The sequence below is a fragment of the Chrysemys picta genome, chromosome 20 (genome assembly GCF_011386835.1).
Source record: "Chrysemys picta bellii isolate R12L10 chromosome 20, ASM1138683v2, whole genome shotgun sequence".
In the NCBI taxonomy this organism is placed as follows: Eukaryota; Metazoa; Chordata; order Testudines; family Emydidae; genus Chrysemys; species Chrysemys picta.
This window is the reverse complement of record NC_088810.1, coordinates 2405061-2430578: the sequence shown is the minus strand read 5'-3', so window position 1 is coordinate 2430578 and position 25518 is coordinate 2405061. Positions and strand designations below refer to the sequence as shown.

Below are 25518 nucleotides of genomic sequence, written 5' to 3'. Positions count from 1 at the left end.
CCCTGCCCTCATCCCACTCCTCAATCCCCTCCCCCGCCCCATCACATTCCTCAATCCCCTTCCCCATCCCTATCCCACTCCCCCATCCCCTCCCCATTCTCTTCCCCCTGCCTTCATCCCACTCCTCAATCCCCTTCCCCTCCTCTATCCCCTCCCCCTGCCCCTATCCCATTCCTCAATCCCCTGCCCCATCCCACTCCCCCATCTCCTCCCCCTGCCCCATCCCACTCCTCAATCCCCTTCCCTGTCCCTATCCCACTCTCCCATCCCCTCCCCCTTCTCTTCTCCCTGCCCCATTCCACTCCCCTTTCCCTTCCCCCTGTCCTATCCCATCCCTCTTCTCCCCCACTGCCTCGCACTGCCCCCACACGGGCACTCAGCCTGATACAGAAACAGGACCAGGCAGGGAGCGTCCCGAGCTGCCAGCCCAGCCGGGGAGCGGCACCGAGCGAGCTGGTGCAGCATGGGAAGGACAGAACCTGCCTCCCAACTGGACAGGCTGTGCACAGCAAGCCCTGCTTGGCACTCGCAGAAATCAGGGGGAGGGGGCAGTGAGGGGGCAATGCCCCCCCAAACTACACCTATGGCTGGCGCGGGTTGATGTCCCGGTGCCTCCCCCGACACTGGCAACCCTACAGTGTGTCCCTGTGGTGTGGGAGCTCCTCCCCAGCCAAGGGGGCTGCTTCGCTCTCCCTGCCAGGTGTAGTGTATTAAACTGCTCCCCATGGGAATGTGCTACTGGTAGTAGTTACTGATCGGTCGGATTGTAAAAAACTGCTACTTGACGTAGCAACCTAAACCTCCCTTGCTGCAATTTAAGCCCATTGCTTCTTGTCCTGTCCTCAGAGGTTAAGGAGAACAATTTACCTCTCTTCTCCTTGTAACAACCTTTTATGTACTTGAAAACTGTTTCAATCTTTCCTCATAGGTCATGTTTTCTAGACCTTGAATCTTTTTTTTTTTTTTTTTTGCTTTTCTCTGGACTTTCTCCAGTTTGTTCACATCTTTCCTGAAATGTGGTGCCAAGAACTGAACACAATACTCCGGTTGAGGCCTAATCAGCGCGGAGTAGAGCGGAAGAATGACTTTTCGTGTCTTGCTCACAACACACCTCTTAATGCATCCCAGAATGATGTTCAGTTTTTTTGCAGCAGCGTTACACTGTTCACTCATATTCAGCTTGTGACCCACAATGACCCCCGATCCCTTTCCACAGAACTCCTTCCTAGGCAGTAATTGCCCATTGTGTGTGTGCAACTGATTGTTCCTTCCTAAGTGCAGTACTTTGCATTTGTCCTTATTGAATTTCATCCTATTTACTTCAGACCATTTCTCCAGATCATTTTGAATTTTAATCCTATCCTCCAAAGCACTTGCAACCCCTCCCAGCTTGGTATCACCTGCAAACTTTATAAATGTAGTCTCTATGCCATTGTCTAAATCACTGATTAAGATTTTGAATAGAAAGGTATCCAGAACTGAACCCTGCAGAACCCCACTCGTTATGCCCTTCCAGCCTGACCGTGAATCACTGATAACTACTCTCTGGGAACGATTTTCCAAAAGTTTTTCATCCATCTTATTGTAGCTCCATGTAGGTTGTATTTCCCTGGTTTGTTTATGAGAAGGTGATGGGAGACAGTGTCAAAAACTTTACTAACGGCAAGATAGACCATGTCGACCACTTCCCCCCATCCACAAGGCTTGTTACCCTGTCAAAGAAAGCTATCAGGTTGGTTTGACACAATTTGTTCTTGACAAATCCATTCTGGCTGTTACTTATCACCTTATTATCTTCTAGGTGTTTGCAAATTGATTGCTTAATTATTTGCTCCATTATCTTTCCAGGTACACCTGTTAAACTGACTGGTCTGTAATTCTCCAGGTTGTCCTTATTTCCTTTTTTATAGATGCGCACTATATTTGCCCTTTTCCAGTCTTCTGGAATCTCTCCCATGTTCCATGAGTTTTCAAAGATAATTGCTAATGGCTCAGATATCTCCTGTCAGCTCCTTGAGTATTCTAGGACACATTTCATCAGGCCTTGGTGACTTGAAGACATCTAACTTGTCAAAGTAATTTTTAACCTGTTCTTTTCCTATTTTTGCCTCTAGTCCTACCTCATTTTCACTGGCATTCACTATATTAGGCGTTACCTTTTGATGGATTTGTTTGTGTTTTCAGCCAATCCATTGGTTCGCGCGTGGTACGGGCTGGTGAAGCTACGCTGTATTCCCAATTTTTTGCAATGTCTAAGTTATACTGAAAGAAAAAATGTTATGCCACGTTTGGTGGGTAAAAAGAGACCAAAGACTGAAATGTTATAGCAACCTGGATGGAGTGCCCAACAGTAAACCTTGCCAAAGTTGAGTAGGAGTTCATAGAAACTTGTCAGCAAAAATGCCTATAAAGAAAAACTCACCAGGGCAATGAAGCCCATGTTCATTGTCAGCTATCTGTGATCTGAAAGTGTGGTTGAAGACATGGTCAAAAACAACCTCAGAAAAAAAGTGTTTACCTCATTATTGAATCCTGGCCCACGATATGTCAGTATACGCCGTGGACATCCAAGTCACTGCATAATTTCATACATTTTTTTTTACTGGAAATGCTTTAACCCATCTTGTAAGTGGCTGTCAGTGTATCCCTCCGTTGTTGCCGGGAATGGCCCTATTAAATCCATTCCCACCAATTCAAAGGGCCGACTGACCTGTATGCAAGGGAATGGGTTGGAGTCAGACTTTGGATTTCTCTTATTTCATAGTCTCAGTAAGCCCAGGAAAAGTATGAGGGTGGACTAAGATTCATTCAGGTGTTTAGACTCCAGCTTTGGTGGAACTGGACATACTGCTCCTTAAAGGCTCAAGAACAAAGAGGTGCATAAGAACAAAATACCATTTATTTATTAAAATATCTTGACTTCCGGGTGTTATAACTCATGTCAAGGTATCTTGGGGTTGTCAAGGTATCTTGGGGTTGTAGATGTGTTCATTATGTTCTGAAGGCTAAAACTATGAATGGGTTCAACAAAGAATTAGATCAGTCCCTCAGGATAGGTACCTCAGCTGTTAGCCAAGATCATCAGAGCTCCATGTTCTGCTTGTCCCTAAAGCGTCCTCTGACTGCCAGATGCTGGGAGTGGACAATGGGATGGTTCACTCAGTGTTTGCCTGTTCTGTTCATTCTCTTAGAAGCCCCTGGCACTGGCCGATGCCAGAAGACAGGATATTGGACTAGATGGATTGTTTGTCTGACTCAGTCCGGCAGTTCTAATGTTCAGCAAAAATTACAATCGATTTTTGCCTTTGAGAAAGATGTTATAGGAGATAGGATACTGCCTTTAGTGAATATTTGAGAATCAAGTTGTACACACAAGCAGTGGCATGCGGAAAAACACTAAGGGCTGGACCGAGCGGCCAAACAACAGCTGCAAAAATGCTATCCTCATTGGTGGATCGAATCAGGACAAAGTTTTGACACTAGGCCAGAAATTCAGTCAGGCTGGAAGTTAGATGATCCAACAGAATAAACATCTGCTCTAAAAATAAGAAGAAAACAATAGAATTAAAAAGTCAGGGAATCCCAGCAGCAGAGAAGACAATTTGGGAAACTGGGAACTCACAAGAAGCAGAAGAACCGTGTCTGGCAAAAGCCACAAGGGCCAAAATCTACTCCCAGCCTGATGTAAATCAGGAGTAAGTTAGAGTAGGGTGGAGGAGGAGCACTGCAGGGTGTGGGGCAGTCTAGGCAGGGTCTCTATGGTTAGGGGAGGGTCACTGCAGGGGTGCGTGCTCTAGGCGGGGTCTCTATGGATGGGGTGGGTCACTGCAGAGGGGGCGCTCTAGGCGGGGTCTCTTTGGTTAGGGGAGGGAAGGGTCACTGCAGTGGGGGGTGCTGTAGGCGGGGTCTCTATGGTTAGGGGAGGGGCACTGCAGTGTGGGGGCGCTGTAGGCGGGGTCTCTATGGTTAGGGGAGGGAAGGGTCACTGCAGTGTGGGGGCGCTCTAGGCGGGGTCTCTATGGTTAGGGGAGGGAAGGGTCACTGCAGTGGGGGGTGCTGTAGGCGGGGTCTCTATGGTTAGGGGAGGGGCACTGCAGTGTGGGGGTGCTGTAGGCGGGGTCTCTATGGTTAGGGGAGGGGCACTGCAGTGTGGGGGTGCTGTAGGCGGGGTCTCTATGGTTAGGGGAGGGGAACTGCAGTGTGGGGGTGCTGTAGGCGGGGTCTCTATGGTTAGGGGAGGGGCACTGCAGTGTGGGGGTGCTGTAGGCGGGGTCTCTATGGTTAGGGGAGGGGAGGGTCACTGCAGTGGGGGGTGCTCTCGGCATGGTCTCTATGGTTAGGGGAGGGGCACTGCAGTGGGGGGCGCTCTAGGCGGGGTCTCTATGGTTAGGGGAGGGGCACTGCAGTGTGGGGGTGCTGTAGGCGGGGTCTCTATGGTTAGGGGAGGGAAGGGTCACTGCAGTGGGGGGTGCTGTAGGCAGGGTCTCTATGGTTAGGGGAGGGGCACTGCAGTGTGGGGGTGCTGTAGGCGGGGTCTCTATGGTTAGGGGAGGGAAGGGTCACTGCAGTGGGGGGTGCTGTAGGCGGGGTCTCTATGGTTAGGGGAGGGGCACTGCAGAGTGGGAGCGCTCTAGGTGGGGTCTCTGTGGTTAGGGGAGGGGAGGGTCACTGCAGAGTGGGGGCGCTCTAGGCGGGGTCTCTATGGTTAGGGGAGGGAAGGGTCACTGCAGTGGGGGGTGCTGTAGGCGGGGTCTCTATGGTTAGGGGAGGGGCACTGCAGTGTGGGGGTGCTGTAGGTGGGGTCTCTATGGTTAGGGGAGGGGAGGGTCACTGCAGTGAGGGGTGCTGTAGGCAGGGTCTCTATGGTTAGGGGAGGGGCACTGCAGTGGGGGGTGCTGTAGGCGGGGTCTCTATGGTTAGGGGAGGGGCACTGCAGTGTGGGGGCGCTGTAGGCGGGGTCTCTATGGTTAGGGGAGGGAAGGGTCACTGCAGTGTGGGGGCGCTCTAGGCGGGGTCTCTATGGTTAGGGGAGGGAAGGGTCACTGCAGTGGGGGGTGCTGTAGGCGGGGTCTCTATGGTTAGGGGAGGGGCACTGCAGTGTGGGGGTGCTGTAGGCGGGGTCTCTATGGTTAGGGGAGGGGCACTGCAGTGTGGGGGTGCTGTAGGCGGGGTCTCTATGGTTAGGGGAGGGGCACTGCAGTGTGGGGGTGCTGTAGGCGGGGTCTCTATGGTTAGGGGAGGGGCACTGCAGTGTGGGGGTGCTGTAGGCGGGGTCTCTATGGTTAGGGGAGGGGAGGGTCACTGCATTGGGGGGTGCTCTCGGCATGGTCTCTATGGTTAGGGGAGGGGCACTGCAGTGGGGGGCGCTCTAGGCGGGGTCTCTATGGTTAGGGGAGGGGCACTGCAGTGTGGGGGTGCTGTAGGTGGGGTCTCTATGGTTAGGGGAGGGGAGGGTCACTGCAGTGGGGGGCTGCTGTAGGCGGGGTCTCTATGGTTAGGGGAGGGGAGGGGCACTGCAGTGGGGGGTGTTGTAGGCAGGGTCTCTATGGTTAGGGGAGGGGAGGGGCACTGCAGTGGGGGGCTGCTGTAGGCGGGGTCTCTATGGTTAGGGGAGGGGAGGGGCACTGCAGTGGGGGGCTGCTGTAGGCGGGGTCTCTATGGTTGGGGAGGGAAGGGTCACTGCAGAGGGGGGGCGCTCTAGGCAGGGTCTCTATTGTTAGGGGAGGGGAGGGGCACTGCAGTGGGGGGTGCTCTAGGCGGGGTCTCTATGGTTAGGGGAGGGGAGGGGCACTGTGTAAGGGGGCAGCACCGACGGTGACATTGGAAATAAAACTGCCCGGCTTTGTGGGGGAGACTCCTGGAGCTCAGCTCTCACCAGGTCCCTTCTCTGGGCCAAGGCTGCCCAGGACCTGCCCTCCCCCGGCTCCCATCCCACCCGCGGGGACCGAGGAGCTATTTCCCCACAGGAAGGGCTTTGAGTGCCCGCTGGTGCCGGGGCTGCGAGCGCTGCTGCTGGCTGCGGGGGCTGGCAGGGGGGCTAATGGGCGCCCAGGCTCTCAGCCGCCCAGCCGGAGGGGGCATGTGGGGATCTCGTTATACCCGCTCTGCTCAGGGTGGGGGCGGACAGAGCCATGCAGACAGCTCTCAGCCACACAGGACATAGCTGGAACATTTCCCACAGGCTGGGGCGGGAGAGGCGGGGGCGGGGACAGCCCTGTGCCAGCAGCAACTTCTCAGACCCCCCCCACGGCCTTCAGGGGAGCACGGAGCAGCAGTTCCTCTTCCTGTTTGCACTCCATTGCGATAGGAACCTGGGGTGGGGGAGGGGCAGGTGCCCTCCCTCTGTAAATAGTGCCTCTGCCAAGCGGGCATGTCTACATGGCTATTCTTAGCCTTGCAGAGCCCGTCCAAGTCAATTGATCCGGGCACTAAGACCTGTGTAATTTCTCCCTTCCCTCTGGGCAGGGAAGATAAAACTGTTGCTTTCCCCCGTAGGCTGCAGCTCTTTAGCAGAGCAATAATGGTCAAAGTGCCATGGCTGAACATCGAGTACCTTCCCGGCGTGTGTCTGCTGCGTGCACTGTCGGCAGAAGTGGATCCGGCTTCCTACGACAGGGTGATACAATTTCATGCATCACCCAGAATTCAGAAGGTCTATAAACAGCTCCTCAAACCATCACACCAACCCTCCCCCAGAACACCAGGGGAGCGGGGAAAGAACTGTGACTCCCTGGCCAGTGGGACTCCTAGTAAATCATAGCCACCTGATTTTGCTGGCAGAGGGACACAAAAATAGGACATGGGCCAAATTCGCTGGTGGTGTAAATTGGAGCTCCACGAGTAGAGAGTTTGGCCCCATATCTGCTCTGCCTCCTACAATGACACTTTTATCTTTTGCAAAATGGGCAAAGAACTCTTTGAGAGAGCCGGCTGCAAAGCACGCGCCCTGTGACGGCGGAATTCCTTGGCTAACGTTCGCTGCAGGCGGGGGAAAACGAAACTTGTCAGGGTCCCAGCTGGATATAAGTGTAACCCTTCTGCCCATCTAAGTTGGCAGCAACAAGGGCCGGGTTCTGTATCTAGGGGTTCCGTTTCAATAACGCAATGCAAAACCGGCTCGAGCCCCCACCCAGTGACCTGGGACAATTACATACCACCCCCTGGGCGCCCCTAAGAGGCAATACTTCCCCTCTTGCAAGCACGGAGTCTGAGTGTAGCAGAAAATGTTTAATAACATGAGGTAAACGACATCAGCATTAAATTGGAAAAACACCACAAACAGGATTCATAACACAAACCAGGAGCAAAAAACCCACCCCAGCAAATTGGGCTGTGTCCTTTCCCTTTGGTTCTTGAATCCAGCAACCCAAAAATCACCCAGAGTCCCCAAAGTCCAACACCCCCAAAGTCTCTTGGGTCCAGCAACCCCCCAAAGTCCCAAAAGTCCAACAGACCCCAAAGTCTCTGTCCCTGGTCAGTGCAGCCCCAGAGTAAAAGGGGGGGGGCACGCAGGGTGTTAAGGGGCACCTTATGTGATCCGAGGCCAGCTGGCCGTCTCTCCATGGGGTTCCGCCACAGCCTTCACCTCGAGCCAGTCCACAAACTGCCGTCCCACAAACTGCTCCATGCTACAAGCTGCTCCACTCACCAACCTGTGGAGCAGCTCCAGCCATCCCTGCAAACAGCTCCGCTTGCCGTTCCTTGGGCCGCTCCAACCATCCCTGCACAACTCACTGCTTAACCAGCCACTTCACAATATAGCTTCAGGCTCCCCCCCCCCCCCCCAGTTAACACAGCACTCAGTGATCTCAGCTCTTAATAACTTTAGCACTTTCGTGATTTCAGCTCTTAGTAGGGGATCCCCACTGCTGGTGCACCATTGGCCCAAAGTAAATTCAGCTCAGCAGCCTGTAACTAGACTCCTAATGGAATCAAAGTTAGCTCTGACACACAACACTGGAGAGAGGAAGTAGTGCAATTGGTGTTTTGAACCCTCAGAGGGGACCCGACCCATACCATCAGGTACAAATATCTGTTCACATTCTCCCTCCATTCACTGGGTTTTGTAACCCATGCCCCTTGTCAAGCAAGTGCTACTTAGGTAATGGTGAAGGACTCACTCAGTCCTTCTGTCATACAACAGTTCCACTGGCCTTGATTCACAGAATCAGGGTAACAAAACTTTATTCTTCCTGCCCCAATAACAGAGAAAACTGGGGATCCCACACCAGCCAAAGTAACCACTTTGAGTTGCTGTTGTTTCATGCCAGGCGAGTGGGTGTGCCTATGCAAACAAGATCAGCCCCTGGAGTTCTTTTCCACACTCGCCATAATTCACCACCAGATGTCAGGGTAGAGCTTATCCTGACTCTGCTTACACATGAAATTGTATCACCCGGTCGTAGAAAGCCGGATCCACCTCTGCCGACAGTGCACACAGCAGGTACACACCGGGAAGGTACTTGACGTTCAGCCATGGCACTTGGACCACAATCGCTCTGCTAAAGAGCTGCAGCCTATGTGAGAAAAAACAGCTTTATCTTCCCTGTCCAGAGAGAGGGGAGAAAACACAGCAAAAAACAGAAACAAAAAAGGCCCGGCCGCAGCAGGTCTTAGCACTCAGGTTAAATGACATGGACATTGATATACCCACTTGGACTTGAGCCAAGGGGCCGAGACCCCCTCCCCCTCCGCAGGTTTCACAGCATGAGACCAAGTCAATTGACCCAGGCTCTGAAACTCCCTGCCGGGGGGGGCGGGAAGGATGTTTGTGGAAGAAACGGACTCTCAAATGAAAAAATTCTCTCTGTTATTTGCTTCAGTATTACCACAAGTCCCAGGAGACAGTTAACCAGTGAGTCAGCCGGCTCACACACCTGGGGAAGAGCTCTGGGAGAGGGCATTCTAAGTGCCGGGGAGGGCTTTGTCTCAAGTTGCCCCTTTGGGGTGACAGCAGGTGCCACGCTCACCTCATCCATTGTTTTCCAGGCGGCTGCAACCCTATGGTCTGTGTCTGGACATGGTTCAGCCTCTGTTTCCTTAACTCCTGGGGAGCCAGAAGCTTGGGTTCCCCCCCAGTAGGGTGGCAGGAGGGAGGGACCTGACTGGGCTCTGGGACAGGTGGTCACCGCTTACTCCCCTCTTCTGCCAGTTCAGCTCCATTGGCCAGTGTGGGGCAAGGGGAAAGAATGCCAAGGATGTGTCCGCCGGCTCAGGGTAATGCAGGGATCAATAATGTGGCTGAGCAGGCAGGGGAATATGTTGGTCTCATTATGCCCCTAATTCCCAATTCAGCAACGTATTTAAACATCTCCCGATCTCCCATTCACTCCGATGTAAGGAGGCCATTCCTCCGGCTCTGAACTGAGCAGTCCTCTTCCAGGGTAAATTGTCTCCCATCCATAGGACAAACCAGAAGCGGTTTCGTCCAGTATCAGATGAGGGACGCCATTTCTAGGAGTGCCCTGCCCCCCCACCCCGGTGTGATCTTGAATGCACCATTCAGGCAGGCCCACAGTGCACCTGGAGGTACCGGTACAGTGGCAAGCTGGTCAGCAGCAAACTGGCAGGATGCCCCCCTCAAAAGCAGGACCGGAACATCCCTGAGGACTGGGTGAGGCTACGGGAAAACCTGCTGGTCTAAGTGACGGGAATTGCATTTATCGCACCTTCGATGAGCTGGCTCATATCAAACACCCACGCAGCTTTTAAACCACTATTAGGGTTCTGCACTGTAATGTCTCTTTAGATATTTTCCCTATGGGTAGATCTCATTGCTGACTCAAGGGGGGTAGCTTGTAGACTTGCTCGCCTTGGTTCTCCGCTCTGAGGTCCGCTTCTCCAGCCACCCAGCTCTGGTGCAATTTAGGGCTATGGGGGTCTAAAATTGGTGAGGCCAGTGGGGGATCCACGATGACTTCTGCCCACACCCCCTACATGGCTCTGCCGTCTCACTACACTGGTGGTGGAAAAGCAGCTTCGGACAGATGCTAGTGGTAGGAAGTTCCCAGGCACAGAGAAAGTTCTCCACCAGCAGCCTTCTACCTTTTTGGTTGAAAACCAATAACATATTTCTAATAAAGAATACATGACATTTTTGTAATGTTCTTAAAGTCCAGAGATCAACTTAAAAATTCTACTGGGTCAACATTTTTCATTTAAAAAGCAACCCAATTTCCCCTAAAACAATAGTTTCTATCTCAGAGCGATGGGCTCAGGCTCTCTGCAGACTCAGTCAGTGTCGCATTGGATACACTCGGGGCAGCTTCCCCCCTCAGAGCAATTGGCTCAGGCTTTAGGGCCTTTGTCTCAGTCTGACCCTGGCTGTATCTCAAGAACCCCGTGTCAAATGAACACAGATTCGTAACACAGGTTCTACCCTAGTCCCTGAATTACCATCCCAGTTTTCAAGCTGATCTGATTATTTATCTGGGTTTTTAAAGGACAGGTTAGAAAATTTGACTTTAAAATGAAACACTTTTCCAGTCTAAACCGTGTTCCTGCATAATCTTTGAATTGCAAGATTTGCTCTCAAAATCTCTGCTGAAAATGTAAATATTGTGAATAAAACTATTTATAGACACGGTATCCTGTATGCGTATCTGTCACGGATCCACAGGTCCGGTGCTCTCACATGGCTCCGGAACAGCCCCTGGGAGATCCCCTTCAGTGTGTCACTCCCTGTAGGGTCACACTCTCCGGGGAAAGCCCTTTGCTTTCAACCCCTCGGAGCCTTCAGCACCCCTGCTTCATAAGCTCCCATCAGTGAGTCCACCTGGGCTGGGCAGCTGGGGAAGACTTGTGCCCCCAAAAGGTGCTGTGCAACCACCCCCAACTTCCTCCATCTGGAGTGACTTTCAGCCGGTGTTGTGAAAGCAGGAGGAACCCAGCGTAGATAGTCCTGAGTTAACACAGAGAACAGAAGTTAGAGCAAAATCCACAGCTCTCTGACCTCTTTTCAGTCCCCGTTTAGAAATGTCTCCTACTTCCAACAGCCCACCCCTAACAGCCCCAAGGGCCCCTCCTCCGTTCCTTGTTCTTGTTCCTGGGAAACAGTCATCCAGCCATTCCTCCTTAGCCCTTTGCTCTCCAGCCGGTCACACCCAGCTGGTTTCCTGCAGAGGGGTTAGCCATGGTCGTTAGTTGCTAGATACCAAATGTCTGGGCAATTGGAATGGCCATTGTCTTCCGGGCTCTCCATTGGCATGGGGCCAGGCCTCAGACAGCCAGGCGTCAGTCACACCTGGATCCCTGCAAAGATAAACAACCTTCCCCCCCATCCACCTATTTAACCAAGCAGCATATAGGGGAAACTGAGGCACACATGGTATTCAGACAAAACATTATGAAAAATTCCCACTTTGTCACAATATCTACTTATCTGCCCCCAGAATAAGGAAATGCTTCACTCTTCTTGATTCTTTGGAAGCCCGGACAATATCACTAGCAATAAGCAAAATCACAGCTTTGAATGGGTATTGTAGGGTTGCCACCAATTCAGAATCCTTCACTGGTACAACTGACTGTGGGTGGGAAACAGTGACAAGAGATGGTACTTTTAACAATAACTAGTGTCTCCAAAAGCAAAGAAGAAGACTGCACAGAATCCAATTATGCCCTATGGTTAAAGCTGTCAGTGATCCCAAGCTCCCACTGTTTCTCCTGGAAAAAAACAAGAGATAATTGGTATGTGGTAATTGCAAATCAGACCTCGCACAGCCAACTCTTCACAGCTCAGGTGTAGCTGCATCACCTGCTCACATCACGTCTCTGCTATAATCTTACACCTGTACAACTACAAATCCACACCCCTGAGCACCATAGTGACACTGACCTGACCCCGGTGTACACAGTGCTATGTTGGTGGAAGAGCTCTCGGAGAGGTGGCTCAACTGATGGGAAAAGCTCTCCCAGCAGCGTAGGCAGCGTCTTCACTGAAGTGCTCCAGCTGCACAGGTGCAGGGTTTCATGTGTAGACTGACCCTCATTCTTGGGGGCGCAGAGGCTGCAGAGTTTGCTCCGATCCCACTCACACAGGTTACACACTGGTACAACTTCACCTAGTGGAGTTACTCCTGATTTACAATGGGGTGAGTGAAAAGCGGAGTCAGACCCAGCAACTGCAGTGGAGTTACTGCACATTTACACAAATGCAATTGATGGTTCAGAAAGAAACATTTTCAAACTGTTGTAACTTGGCCAAATCAAAACCAGATTTCAGCTGGACACCTCCTGGCTGGATTTCCAAATTTCTGCTCCGTACTTGCACCTTTGACCTGTTTCAAACAATAACAAAGACATTTACAATAACCAAAGTGTCTATTTTTCACTATCTTTGTTGTTAGAAAAAAGATAAAACTGTTTAAGTGCTTAAATGTGCCACACACACAAAACAATTCACCCTCAGGTAACAGCCAGAGAGCTCTGTGCAGGTTGATTACAGACAAGGCAGTGAAGAGGGGATTGAGGGAAAAGGGTAAGAAATGAAGTATCAGACACTAAGCAATTCCTGAGCCACTGTAGTGGGATCAGAATTCCCGGCCCCTCTGCTTGTAGAAGCAAAGAGGACAATGTGGGACTCACACACACTGATCTAAACCCCTTAAATCAATTGAAAAGTGGCTGGGTGGAGCTCACAGAACTTAGGCCTTGGCTACACTTGCGAGTTGCAGCGCTGTAAAGCCGCCCCCAGCGCTGTAACTCACTCCCCGTCCACACTGCCAAGGCATTTGCAGCGCTGTATCTCCGTGGTTGCAGCGCTGCATGTACTCCATCTCTCCAAGAGCAATAGCCAGTGTGGCCGCCCAATGCACTGTGACTGTCCTCCAGAATTATTCGGCAGTATCCCACAATGCCTGTTTCAGCCACTCTGGTCATCAGTTCAAACTCTACTGCCCTGGCCTCAGGTAACCAACCATGTGACTGACCCTTTACATTCCCTGGGAATTTTAAAAATCCTGTTTGCTGAGGCCGGCGTGGCGTGGAGTGCTATCAGTGAATCTTTCTAGGTGACCATGCCTCCACGCGCCAAGCGAGCCCCAGCATGGAGCAATGGCGAGTTGCTGGACCTCATCAGTGTTTGGGGGGAGGAAGCTGTCCAGTCCCAGCTGCGCTCCAGCCATAGGAATTACGAAACCTTCGGGAAGGTATCAAAGGACATGATGGAAAGGGGCCATGACCGGGACACCCTGCAGTGCAGGATTAAAGTGAAGGAGCTGCGGAGTGCCTACCGCAAAGCCTGCGACACAAACGGCCGTTCGGGTGCTCCCCCCGTGACCTGCAGATTCTACAAAGAGCTGGATGCGATACTTGGGGTTAACCCCACGTCCACTCCGAGCACCACCATGGACACTTCAGAGCCAGTGGAGGGGGAGGGGAGGAGGAGGAGGAGGAAAACAGGAGTGATGGTGGTGGGCCGGATGGAGACACCCCGGAATCCTGGAGCCATGCAGCCAGGAGCTCTTCTCGAGCCAGGAGGAAGGTAGCCAGTCGCAGCAGCTGGTACTTGGTGGAGGACAAACAGAAGATCAGGTTCCCGATAAGCGGGTTTTTTTTCGGGAAGGAATTTTTTCGGTGCGGGCTCTTTGGGAGAGGAGGGTTAGGCATGCATGCCTAGATGTGGAATAGTGCATTGATGTGGTTTATCACATCGCGGTAATCGGCCTCGGTAATCTCCTCGAATGTCTCATCCAGAACGTGTGCAATGTGCTTGTGCAGGTTTATCGGGAGAACCACCGTGGTCCTTGTCCCAGCCAGGCTAACGTGTCCGCGCCACTGTGCCGCGAGGGGCGGGGGGACCATTGCTGCACACAGGCAAGCTGCATATGGGCCAGGGCGGAAGCCGCATTGCAGTAGAAGACCCTCCCTTGTTTCCCAGGTCACCCTCAGCAGCGCGATATCGTCCAGGACAAACTCCTGTGGAAAATGTTGTGACAGTGTTCAGTGTAGGTGCCCCCTGAAGCTGTTGGTTCTCCCCAAGGCACAGAAACCCAGAGGACAATCAGTCCCCCTTACTCACCATTTTGAGGCTCCCGTGGGATATGTGCGCTCTGTTTTGGACGGGAAAATTATGCTATTGTGTAGACGCTGTGTGTTTTCTACTCCTTAAGTGCGGGGGGAATCATTACTCTGTCTGGTATAAACAATGCTGCCTCTGTTAAATGTTACGTTTTGCCTATACAGCTGCATCAACCTTGAGACCTCAGCCGTCCCTCTTATCGCCTGCTCAGAGACTGCAAAGACTCAGGAAGAGACCGCGAAAAAGCAAAGAAGACATACTGCAAGAAGTGATGCGGCAATCTATTAAAGAGAATGAGAAAGCACAGAACTGGAGGGAGAGAGAAAGCAGGATCTGCCAGGAAAACACAGCACACCGGCAGCAAAGCACTGATAGGCTCATCAGCATCCTGGAGCGCCAAGCAGACGATATCCAGGAGCTGGTAGCCATGCAGAAAGAGGAGCAGTACCGCAAACGTACCCCACCACCATCACTCCCGTTTTCCTCCTCCGCCTCCCCCCCCCCCACCGGCTCTGAAGTATCCATGGTGGTGCTCGGAGTGGAGGTGGGGTTAATCCCAAGTATCGCATCCACCCCCCCTACAGCCCTTGTCCCAAAACTCTTTCCGTTGTGCCCCACTGTCACCTCCACCCACTTTCCCCAACTTCCGTGTTCTTCACGCCACCCGCTGCCTCCAACACCAGTATCTTCACCACCCAGCCCTGAAAACCACGACCCTTACCCTCTGCACTCAACCCCCATCACCGTGCAGTATAGCTGTCCTGAAGTGCAGCACTCACTGCACAGCACACCAGACAGGACATACGCGGATCTGTGATTGTACCGTTCCCCACTCCACCCCCTTGTTTCTTTTCAATAAATAATTTTTTTTCTTTTCAATAAATGGATTCTTTGGCTTTGAAAACATTCTTTATTATTGCATAAAGTAAAAGACTCCTTAGCCCAGGAAATAAACAGGCACTGCAAGTCTGCTTGTCTGCTAAGCAGACACTGATTCCTAAAGATTGGAACTACTGCACTTCACTCCCGTGCAGGGCACCAGATATCACTGCTGGTTTTCAGCCTCAAATTGCTCCCTCAAGGCATCCTTAATCCTTGCAGCCCCGCGCTGGGCCCCTGTAATAGCCCTGCTCTTTGGCTGTGCAAATTCAGCCTCCAGGTGTTGAACCTCGGAGGTCCATGCTTGAGTGAAGCTTTCACCGTTCCCTTCACAAATATTACGGAGGGCACAGCACGTGGATATAACTGCGGGAATGCTGCTTTCGGCCAAGTCCAGCTTCCCATACAGAGATCGCCAGTGGCCCTTTAAACGGCCAAAGGCACACTCCACAGTCATTTGGCACCGACTCAGCCTGTAGTTGAACCGTTCCTTGCTGCTGTCAAGGCTCCCTGTGTAGGGTTTCATGAGCCACGGCATTAACAGGTAAGCGGGATCTCCAAGGATCACAATGGGCATTTCAACTTCCCCTACCGTGATCTTCCGCTCTGGGAAAAAAGTCCTGGCCTGCATCTTCCTGAACAGCCAAGTGTTCTGAAAGATGCGTGCGTTATGCACCTTTCCGGGCCAGCCTGTGTTAATGTCAATGAAACGCCCACGGTGATCCACAAGCGCCTGGAGAACCATAGAGAAATACCCCTTCCGATTAACGTACTCGGATCCTAGGTGGGGTGGTGCCAGAATAGGAATGTGCGTCCCATCTATCGCCCCTCCACAGTTAGAGAACCCCATTTGTGCAAAGCCATCCACTATGTCCTGCACATTACGAGTAGGATGCGATTAATGGCCTTGCAAACTTGCATCAACACGATTCCAACGGTCGACTTTCCCACTCCAAACTGGTTTGCGACTGACCGGTAGCTGTCTGGAGTTGCCAGCTTCCAGATTGCAATAGCCACCCGCTTCTCCACTGGCAGGGCAGCTCTCAATCTCGTGTCCTTGCGCCGCAGGGTGGGGGCGAGCTCCTCACACAGTCCCATGAAAGTGGCTTTTCTCATCCGAAAGTTCTGCAGCCACCGCTCGTCATCCCAGACTTCCATGACAATGTGATCCCACCACTCAGTGCTTGTTTCCCAAGCCCAAAAGTGGCGTTCCACGGTGCTGAGCATGTCCGTGAATGCCACAAGCAATTTCGTGTCGTATGCGTTACGCGGCTCGATAGCATCGTCGGACTCCTCACTCTCACTATCACTTTGGATCTTAAGGAATAGTTCGACAGCCAAACGTGACATGCTGGCGAGACTCGTCAGCATACGCCTCAGCAGTTCGGACTCCATTTCCCGCAGACAGATGGCGCTGCACAGAAACCATTGAAAGATGGCGCCAAAGGTGGACGGAAACAAAAGGATTTCTGCGATGCAAAGTGATGCATCACGGGGTATTGGGACAGGACCCAGAATCCCCCGCACCCACGCCCCCTTCCCACAACCCACGGTGCCAGAATGGGAAGAGGTGCTCTGTGGGATAGCTGCCCATAATGCACCGCTCCCAATAGCGCTGCAATTGCCGCAAATGTGGCCACGACAGTGCGCTGGGCAGCTGTCAGTGTGGACAGACTGCAGCGCTTTCCCTACTCAGCTGTACGAAGTCAGGTTTAACTCACAGCGCTGGACATCTGCAAGTGTAGCCAAGGCCTTAGATCTAACTTTTGCTATGTGTTGGTTCAGTGTTTCTTTCAGTTTTGCTGTTAGTTATCTCAGACTTACAGGAAGAGAGAGGGTGGGGGCAGAAACCACAGGCACTACCCTATTTCTTCAACTTCCCCGAGACGGTGTCAGGAATGGAAGCACTCGGGGTGGAAGGTAAGAGATTTCTGCTCCAGGGTGGGTTGGTGAAATTGATTTTCGGTGTCCTTTTAGCAGCTTCTTCTCGGCTGCAAGTTGAAGGGACAAATGATTGAAAATGGTTGCTCTGTAGGGCACGTAGAAAATAGCTTCTAGCTACTTCATGTTTATCACCCCACAACACTAACTCCACCCTCGTAACCGGCCATGGTCTCTGACACTGAAATGGTTTGTGAATTTCAGTTGGTTTTCGCCCAGTTGTTCGTTTGTGGGGGAGGCAGGGTACCCCAAATGCTGGAAAAAACCGGAAGTGTTTCCCTTTGACATATTCTAAATGAAATGTTTCAATTTTTTGGCCAGAAGCAGCTTTTTGTTTCAAAATGTCTTTTTTTTTTTAATTCCAAAATGATTTTTAAAAAGGGGCAAAACTGAAACGAAACTTTTTTTTCCTCCCAGAATTAAAGAAAAATTGACTTGTTGATTTACCTGAACACTTCAAAAAGTTTTGGTTTTGGCTCAACCTCAAATTCTCCCTCTTCGCCCTCCCCCTGCCCGACTTTTCAAACTTGTCACAAACTGAGAAATCCCTTATTTTCCCAGCTCTAGTAACCCCCCACCACCACCCGGGCCTGCGGGGTAGCTGCAAAGGGGACTTGACTTCTCTTCTCTCCATTCCCAAGCCTGGGCGCCTGCAGCCTCCATGCTGGAGAAACTTGGGCACAATCAGGGTCTGATCAGCAACTTGGAGACCTGGCAAACAGCCTGGGCCTGTTGAAGACAAGGCTTTTAGCTACAGCTGGGCACATCTTTACTGGCATAAAATATTTACCCAAAAATGCAGCTTTGGTCGACTCTGAACTATTTGCGAGTTCATATTGAGTTCACCGAATAGTTTCAACTGAACCAAAAAAATCTAAATATTTTGGTAACGTTGAAACAAAATGGTGCTTTTTGACGTTCCTGAAACATTTTAATGTTCAGGCTGGCACCACAAAATAGCTGGCTGAAGGGGAAGTGGTCTTTTTTCAGAGTGGTAGCCATGTTAGTCTGCATCAGCAAAAACAATGAGGAGTCCTTGTGGCACCTTAGAGACTAACAAATTTGATAGTCTCTATAGTGCCACAAGGACTCCTCCTTGTTCTCCTTGTAACTTCTAGCGCAGTGGTTAGAGCTCACACCTGGCCTATGCGATTCAGGTTCAGTTATCCCCTCTGCTTGATGTGGAAAAGGGATTTGAATTTGGATTTGTGATCCTGCAGGAGGATCACAAACCAACAGGCTTTTGACTAGGCCAGCCTGGGTCGTTCTCAGTCTGTCCTGTTCAAGCTCTTCAACTTTGTACAGATCACTAGTGAGTTGACCCGGCTCTGAGACTCACTGCTCTGGGTTGTTGTATTTTTTTCGCTGTGTAGACATGGGCTTTGGGACCAGGGTTCAACCCCTCCTAATAATCCATGGGAAAGGATGTTAAGCTCTATATGCTGTCATTTCCTCTCTAAAAACTAGTTTATTTAATTTAATTTGAACAGGTTCCTCACACACCCTTGTAGCCAGGGATCAGCACACCTGACAGTGTGATAGGCAGGATGAAGGTTACAAGGCATGTAGGAGATTTTCTATTAACCTCTGATTTCCAGACTTTTAAGGTTTTGGGCGGGACAGCGCAGGGCATGTCTTGCTGCAACGTTGACGGTCACTAAAAATTGTTGTTTGTGTTAATGTATTTAGCTTTGTATGCAAAAGCATAAAGGGGGCTATCCAGGGTGCTGTGTGCCCTGCCACAAGTTACAACACCAGAAATAAAATTAACCAGATCACTAACCCGGGGCTATTTTCTGCGATGGCCAGTGACTTCCAGAGCTGCCAGCCTCCCGCGGAGAATGCCCTGTCTTCAGCCCACTTCCTTTTGCTATTCGAGCTCAAATACGCCTGCCAGTTGCAGCTGCGGTAGCCTGGCACGAGGCGACGTGCTGACGCGGGCTCCCCCAGTCTCTCCTGGTATCGCTGTTCCACGGTGGATAAATAATTCTGGGACTGTGGAGTGGCAGGACTGGACACTGTTCCAGGTGGCTGCTCTAACCCCTGGGCTGTACAGTCACTCTCACTCGCCTTCTGTCTGGCCCAGTCACTCTTTAATTATTGATCCAAAGCTTCACCAGGAGAGCCTGAGGCCTGGTCTGTGCTGCAGAGTTAGGCTGACATAATTTGCCTTGCGTCAACTGATTTGTGCACGTGTCTACACACTAATTTGTCTCTGGACAATGTAAGTGCTTCGTTACTCTGATGCAATAAAGCCACCCATATCAGATGGGTTTCAGAGTAGCAGCCGTGTTAGAACAGAAGTACTTGTGGCACCTTAGAGACTAACGAATTTATTTGAGCATAAGCTTTCGTGGGCTACAGCCCACTTCATCGGATGCATAGAATGAAGTGGGCTGTAGCCCACGGAAGCTTATGCTCAAATAAATTTGTTAGTCTCTAAGGTGCCACAAGTACTCCTGTTCTTTTTCCATATCAGACTGTCAGTCTGTACAATCATAAGGGTTAAGTTGGACATCAGGAAACACTTCCTAACTGTCCGGAACAAATCGCTTAGGAGGTTGTGGAATCTCTGTCATTGGAGAGTTTTAAGAACAGACTAGACAAACATTTGTCAGGAATGGTCTAGTTATTACGTAGCCCAGCCTTGAGTGCAGGAGACTGGACTATGTGACCTCTCGAGGTCCCATCCACTTCTATGATCCTATGAATGGAAGGAGAAAGTGAATAGATTAGTGTTATTTACCCCTTCACATAACACAACCACCAGGGGTCACCCAATGAAATTAACAGGCAGCAGGTTTAAAACAAACACAAGGCTGTACTTCTTGACTCAACACACAGTTAACCTGTGGAACTCTTTGCTAGGGGATGTTGTGAAGGCCAAAAGTATAAATAGGTGTCAAGGCTGATTCCCCACTCCAGGCTGGTAATGCTGCTACCACTCAAGTGAAAACTGCCTGTTAAGGCTGTATTCCCACTTTGAACTTTAGGGTACAAATGTAGGGGCCTGCATGAAAATTTTTAAGCTTAACTACCAGCTTAGCTTTGGTTTGCTGCCACCATCCCAAGGCTAATTTTCTTCCCTGGGAAGTCTTGAGAGACCTTTATCAATTTCCTGGTGAATACAGATCCAACCCCCTTGGATCTTAAAACAAGGAGAATTTAACCATCCCCCCTCCTTTCTCCCACCAACTCCTGGTGGATCAAGTTCCAAACCCCTTGGATTTAAAACAAGGAGAAATTAACCATTCCCCCTCCTCCCTTTCACCAACTCCTGGTGAATACAGATCCAACCCCCTTGGATCTTAAACAAGGGAAAAAATTAATTAGGTTTTTAAAAAGAAGGCTTTTAATTAAAGAAAAAGGTAAAAATTATTTTTGTAAAATCAGTATGGAAAATAACTTTACAGGGTAATTAAACTTAAAGAGCTTAGAGGACTTCCCTTTAGTTTTAGGTTTAAAGTACAGCAAACAGAGATAAACACTCTAGTAAAAGGTACATTTACAAGTTGAGAAAACAAAGGAAAACTAACACGCCTTGCCTGGCTTTTTACTTACAAGTTTGAAGTACGAGAGACTTGTTTAGAAAGATGTGGAGAACCTGGATTGATGTCTGGTCCCTCGCAGTCCCAAGAGCGAACGCACTCCCAAACAAAGAGCACAAACAAAAGCCTTCCGCCCCCAAGATTTGAAAGTATCTTGTCCCCTTATTGGTCCTTTGGGTCAGATGCCAGCCAGGTTACCTGAGCTTCTTAACCCTTTACAGGGAAAAGGATTTTGGAGTTTCTGGCCAGGAGGGATTTTATAGTACTGTACACAGGAGAGCTGTTACCCTTCCCTTTATAGTTATGACACTGCCTTTCGCCAATCCAGAAAAAAAACCCTCACTTGGGATGATTTTTTCTGAGGCCCTTCAGTTTTTCCACCCCCCTCGGGGCAGCCGAGAAAGAAAACAAAAGAAAAGGGAAGCTCAGCTGTTGTATCAGCTGATTAACATTTGCACAGCCTCTTTACCTCCTAAGACAGAAATCTAATCGTGTTCTTAAAAAGGGTAAATTTAATTGAAAAAAGAAAGAAAACGCTTTTGAAAACTCAGGCTGTTAGTAATTTTTGGTGTTTAATTCCTTTCTTGGGGTCCAGCTTAAAGGTTACAAGCAAACAAAAACAAACCAAAAGCACCTGGGGTTAGCACAGAGGAATCCACAAGTCCAGAATGACGAATTAAATCTCATTGCATCTAACTAGACATTCCCTGATCTACTTACATATCTGGGGTTTCTAGGTATGATGCTGGTAGACCTGCCCTCTGTTTCTCCCTCCCATTGTCTCCGCCAACAGCTAAATCAATGAGATGGCTCAATCCTGTGAGGATGATCCAAAAAGTGCAGGGAGGAGCAGAGTCTGGATCTACAGGGGAGGGGACGGGGTGCTATGGGGAACACAGAGAAGTGGAGCACTATGGGGAACTTCCCTTCCATGCTATAGTATTCTTCCTCCCCAAAGTTCCCTCACTTGCAACTAAACCATAGAGACCCTGCCTAGAGCACCCCACACAGGGCAGTACCCATCCCCCACCCTAATCTAATTTACTTCTGATTTACAGCAGAGTGGGAGCAGAATTTGGCCCTTGTAGCTTTTGCCAGACATGTTTTTTCTGCTTCCTGTGAGCTACCAACTGCTTGAGCTAGTGTGAGTCCGTCTTCCCAGGCTGGTGTCACACCAACCAGCTGCAGTGTGGACAGAGCCTGAGATGCTTAAGGGTGTCACATGCCAGGGAACCCTTCTGAAAAGGTGAAGTGGCCAGTCTTGAAATTGCTAGCCGTAACTCCCAAACATTACCCACAAATTTGGGGAGGTGGTTATGGGGTTTATAGTATTTAGTTTGTAATGAAAGAGGTGCTGGGGCTTAAGCAATATTTTTCCATTCATAACTGATGCAGCAAGCCCAGAGGTGCAGGAGCAGTCTGAACTGTCAAGCCCTGGCACAAATTAAGCACTGGGGGTTATCTGTGGTCAGAAGGGTTGTGCATTTGGTGACATACGGGTGACAGCCTCCATCTATACAGTTCTGATTCTCTAGTCCCCTGAAAGCCCCGAGAGATTTCAACAATCCTGCAGGGTGTTTTATGGTTGTTTTACATTCACTTTGCATGTTACTCAGAAGAGCAAGAGACGCAGAGAAACACAGGAAGGGAGGGAGATTCCAACAGTTGACAAGAAGGTATGAATATCAACAGGGGGAAAATTACTTTTTGTAGTGACCCAGCCACTCCCAGTCTTTATTCAGGCCTAATTTGATGGTGTCAAGTTTGCAAATTAATTCCAGTTCTGCAGTTTCTCATTGAAGTCTGTTTTTGGAGGGGTTTTTTTATTGAAGAATGGCCACTTTTAAGTCTGTTATTGAGTGTCCAGGGAGATTGACGTGTTCTCCTACTGGTTTTTGAATGTTACAATTCTTGATGTCTGACATCAGACTAACATTTTTAGTTTGTTAGTCTCTAAGGTGCCACAAGGACTCCTCGTTGTTAGAGCTGTTAGAAATTACACTATAGACCCCCATTAAGGGTTAGGTGTAAATTGGCATAACTACATTAATTCCAATGGAGCTGCAGCCAGTTGACCCCAACTGGGATCTGGCCCCATTGACTCCAATGGAGCTACGGCCCATTGACCCTGGCTGGGATCTGGCCCATTTTGCACACCAATACCGCTTACCCCAATTTAAAGCTGTTCATCCTGACTCTCAATCACTCTAAGTCCCCTTTACAACTCTCTGCTCACTGCACGACCCCGGTGAAGGACCCAGAATGTGACTGAGAATAAGGCTCAGTTAGGTGGCCCTCAGCGGAGTGACTCTTGGTTTGCGCTGGGCGGGGAAAGGGATGGGAACCTGGGGCTGCAGTGTCAGTGTCTGGAATGCAGCTAATCGGAGCATTTTCTCTCCTTCTCTCGCAGATGCGACATGGTCAGAGGCAGGATGGGAACGAGCCCTGGCTGGTCGCTGCGGTTGGTGGCTCTGTGGACTCTCTATGGTACGTACTTCCTGTTCCTGCTTTGCTCTCCTGCTTCTATTGAGCAATGTGGTGTCACATTAATTGTTCATTTCCCTAGTGGGTTTGCTCCCCCTTTTTTTTGGTTTAGCTGGTTCCAGTGGGGCCATTTCAGATTTGTTTTGGGGGGAGGTAACTAACTGAATCCAGGAGGTTTTGTAGAGAATAACTTAGGAATTAGCTGACAGAAGCATTGTATGTAATTCCTATAGAATGAAAGAAAAAAATTATAGAGAGTCACAAAGTTCCTCCTCTGCCTGAGTGGGTCCTGCACCTATTGGCGGATTTGCTCACCTCAGAGATTCACGGCAACCCTCAGTTTGGCCACTTTTGCTAGTAGCTCAAACCTGCCGTTGACTCAGCTAACCTCATCACTGGCCAGCACGGGGGGACCAGAATACAATCCCCGTTGTCTCTGTGTCCCACCTAGTGGGTCGGGGACAGGCCAGATCCCTTTCCAATTTAGGCCTTCCCTTCTGGTGTTTCTCACAGACCTGGTCAACTCCTTCTGTGTCCAGTCAGGAGTTGGGGAATGGGGGGAACCTGGGCAGACCCTCTACACTGAGTTCCAGCCCAGGGCCCTGTGGATAGCAGTTGGCTACAATGTTCCCTGTATCAGGTGCATGACAGCTACAACTCCCTGGGCTACTTCCCCATGGTCCCCTCCCAGCACCGTCTTTATCCTCACTGCAGGATCTTCCGCCTGAAGCCTGATCACGCTTGAACGCTTCACTCCTCCAGCAGCACATCTTTTCACTCCCTGCTCCTTGCACACACCCCTACTAACTGATGGGAGGTTCTTTTTAAACCAGGTGTCCTGATTAGCCTGCCTGCCATAATTGATTCTAGAAAGTTCTTAATTGGCTCCAGGTGTCTTGGTTAGCTTGCCTGTCTTAATTGGTTCTAGCAGGTTCCTGATTGCTTTAGTGCAGCCCCTGCTCTGGTCACTCAGGGAACAGAAAACTACTCATCCAGTAGTCAGTATATCTACCAGACTCCTGTACACCAGTGGTCTGGATCTGTCACTTTATATATATATATATATGCACACACACACCAATGGGTATCAATTCTGGAGCTTTAACGCAGATCTCAGAAACAGACATTTGATTCTTTGTACATGATTTTTAGTAGAGATGAATAAAATTAAATAAAATCTGCTCAAAATCTGCTCACTTTCTCTCACAGACACACTCTGTGTTCCTGCCATTATCTCCTCCATTTTAGTCAATTCATAGAATATCAGAGTTGGAAGGGACCTCAAGAGGTCATCTAGTCCAACCCCCTGCTCAAAGCAGGACCAATTCCCAACTAAATCATCCCAGCCAGGGCTTTGTCAAGCCTGACCTTACAAACCTCTTAAAAAAAAAAAAAAAAAAAAGGAGATTCCACCTCCCTAGGTAACCCATTCCAGTGCTTCACCACCCTCCTAGTGAAAAAGTTTTTCCTAATATCCAACCTAGATCTCCCCCACTGCAACTTGAGACCATTGCTCCTTGTTCTGTCATCTGCCACCACTGAGAACAGTCTAGATCCATCCTCTTTGGAACTCCCCTTCAGGTAGTTGAAAGCAGCTATCAAATCCCCCCCTCATTCTTCTCTTCTGCAGAAGAAACAATCTCAGTTCCCTCAGCCTCTCCTCATAAATCATGTGCCCCTGCCTCCTAATAATTTTTGTTGCCCTCCACTGGACTCTTCCACATCCTTCTTGTAGTGTGGGGCCCAAAACGGGACACTATACTCCAGATGAGGACTCACCAATGACACATAGAGGGGAATGATCACGTCCCTCGATCTGCTGGCAACGCTCCTACTTATACAGCCCAAAATGCCGTTAGCCTTCTTGGCAACAAGAGCACACTGCTGACTCATATCCAGCTTCTCGTCCACTGTAACCCCTAGGTCCTTTTCTGCAGAACTGCTACCTAGCCATTCGGCCCCTAGTCTGTAGCTGTGCATGGGATTCTTCCATCCTAAGTGCAGGACTCTGCACTTGTCCTTGTTGAACCTCATCAGATTTCTTTTGGCCCAATCCTCTAATTTGTCTAGGTCCCTCTGTATTCTATCCCTACCCTCCAGCGTATCTACCACTCCTCCCAGTTTAGTGTCATCTGCAAACTTGCAGAGGGTGCAGTCCATGCCATCCTCCAGATCATTAATAAAGATATTGAACAAAACTGGCCCCAGGACCGACCCTTGGGGCACTCCGCTTGAAACCGGCTGCCAACTAGACATGGAGCCATTGATCACTACCTGTTGAATCCAATGAATGTTTTTTATTCCACTAAAATCGTATTCACTTATTTTAACATATGTGATTAAGGGTTGTTTTCTCTTTTATTAAGAACAGGAATTTATTTTTCTAATGATTTTAGCATTTATGTTTACCAATCAATCATAGAATTGTAGGACTGGAAGGGACCTTGCAAGGTCTTCTAGTCCAGTCCCCTGCACTCATGGCAGGACTAAGTATTATCTAGACCATACCTGACAGGTGTTTGTCCAACCTGCTCTTAAAAATCTCCAAAGATGATATCATAAAAAGACAGTTAAGGGTTAATTCCTCTTTACCTCTAAAAGGTTAAGACGCTCCCATAACCTAGCTGACACCTGACCAGAAGGACCAAT

At 49.9% G+C, this 25518-nt stretch overlaps 1 protein-coding gene and 1 long non-coding RNA gene across 9 annotated transcripts in view; one reads left to right on the top strand and one right to left on the bottom strand.

The window, feature by feature from the left end:
• LOC101938176 (interferon-inducible GTPase 5-like) overlaps positions 1–25518 on the top strand; it is a 60912-nt gene that overhangs the window by 24792 nt on the left and 10602 nt on the right. The window contains exons 1-3 of one of the 8 annotated variants that reach the window (XM_065573972.1): positions 16429–16816; positions 22002–22061; positions 22796–22872. In XM_065573972.1, the coding sequence (XP_065430044.1) occupies positions 16527–16816; positions 22002–22061; positions 22796–22872 (427 nt within the window). In that variant the 5' untranslated portion in view covers positions 16429–16526. Of the gene's footprint in view, positions 1–16428; positions 16817–19339; positions 22062–22795; positions 22873–25518 lie in introns of those variants that run through there. The other 7 variants (XM_065573968.1, XM_065573969.1, XM_065573974.1 and 4 more) reach the window with 7 other exon arrangements.
• Positions 2102–7570, bottom strand: LOC135976740 (uncharacterized). Its single transcript, XR_010594039.1, has 2 exons — positions 6554–7570; positions 2102–3538 (listed from the first exon to the last, which is right to left on the bottom strand). It is a non-coding gene; the product is annotated as an uncharacterized LOC135976740 (long non-coding RNA).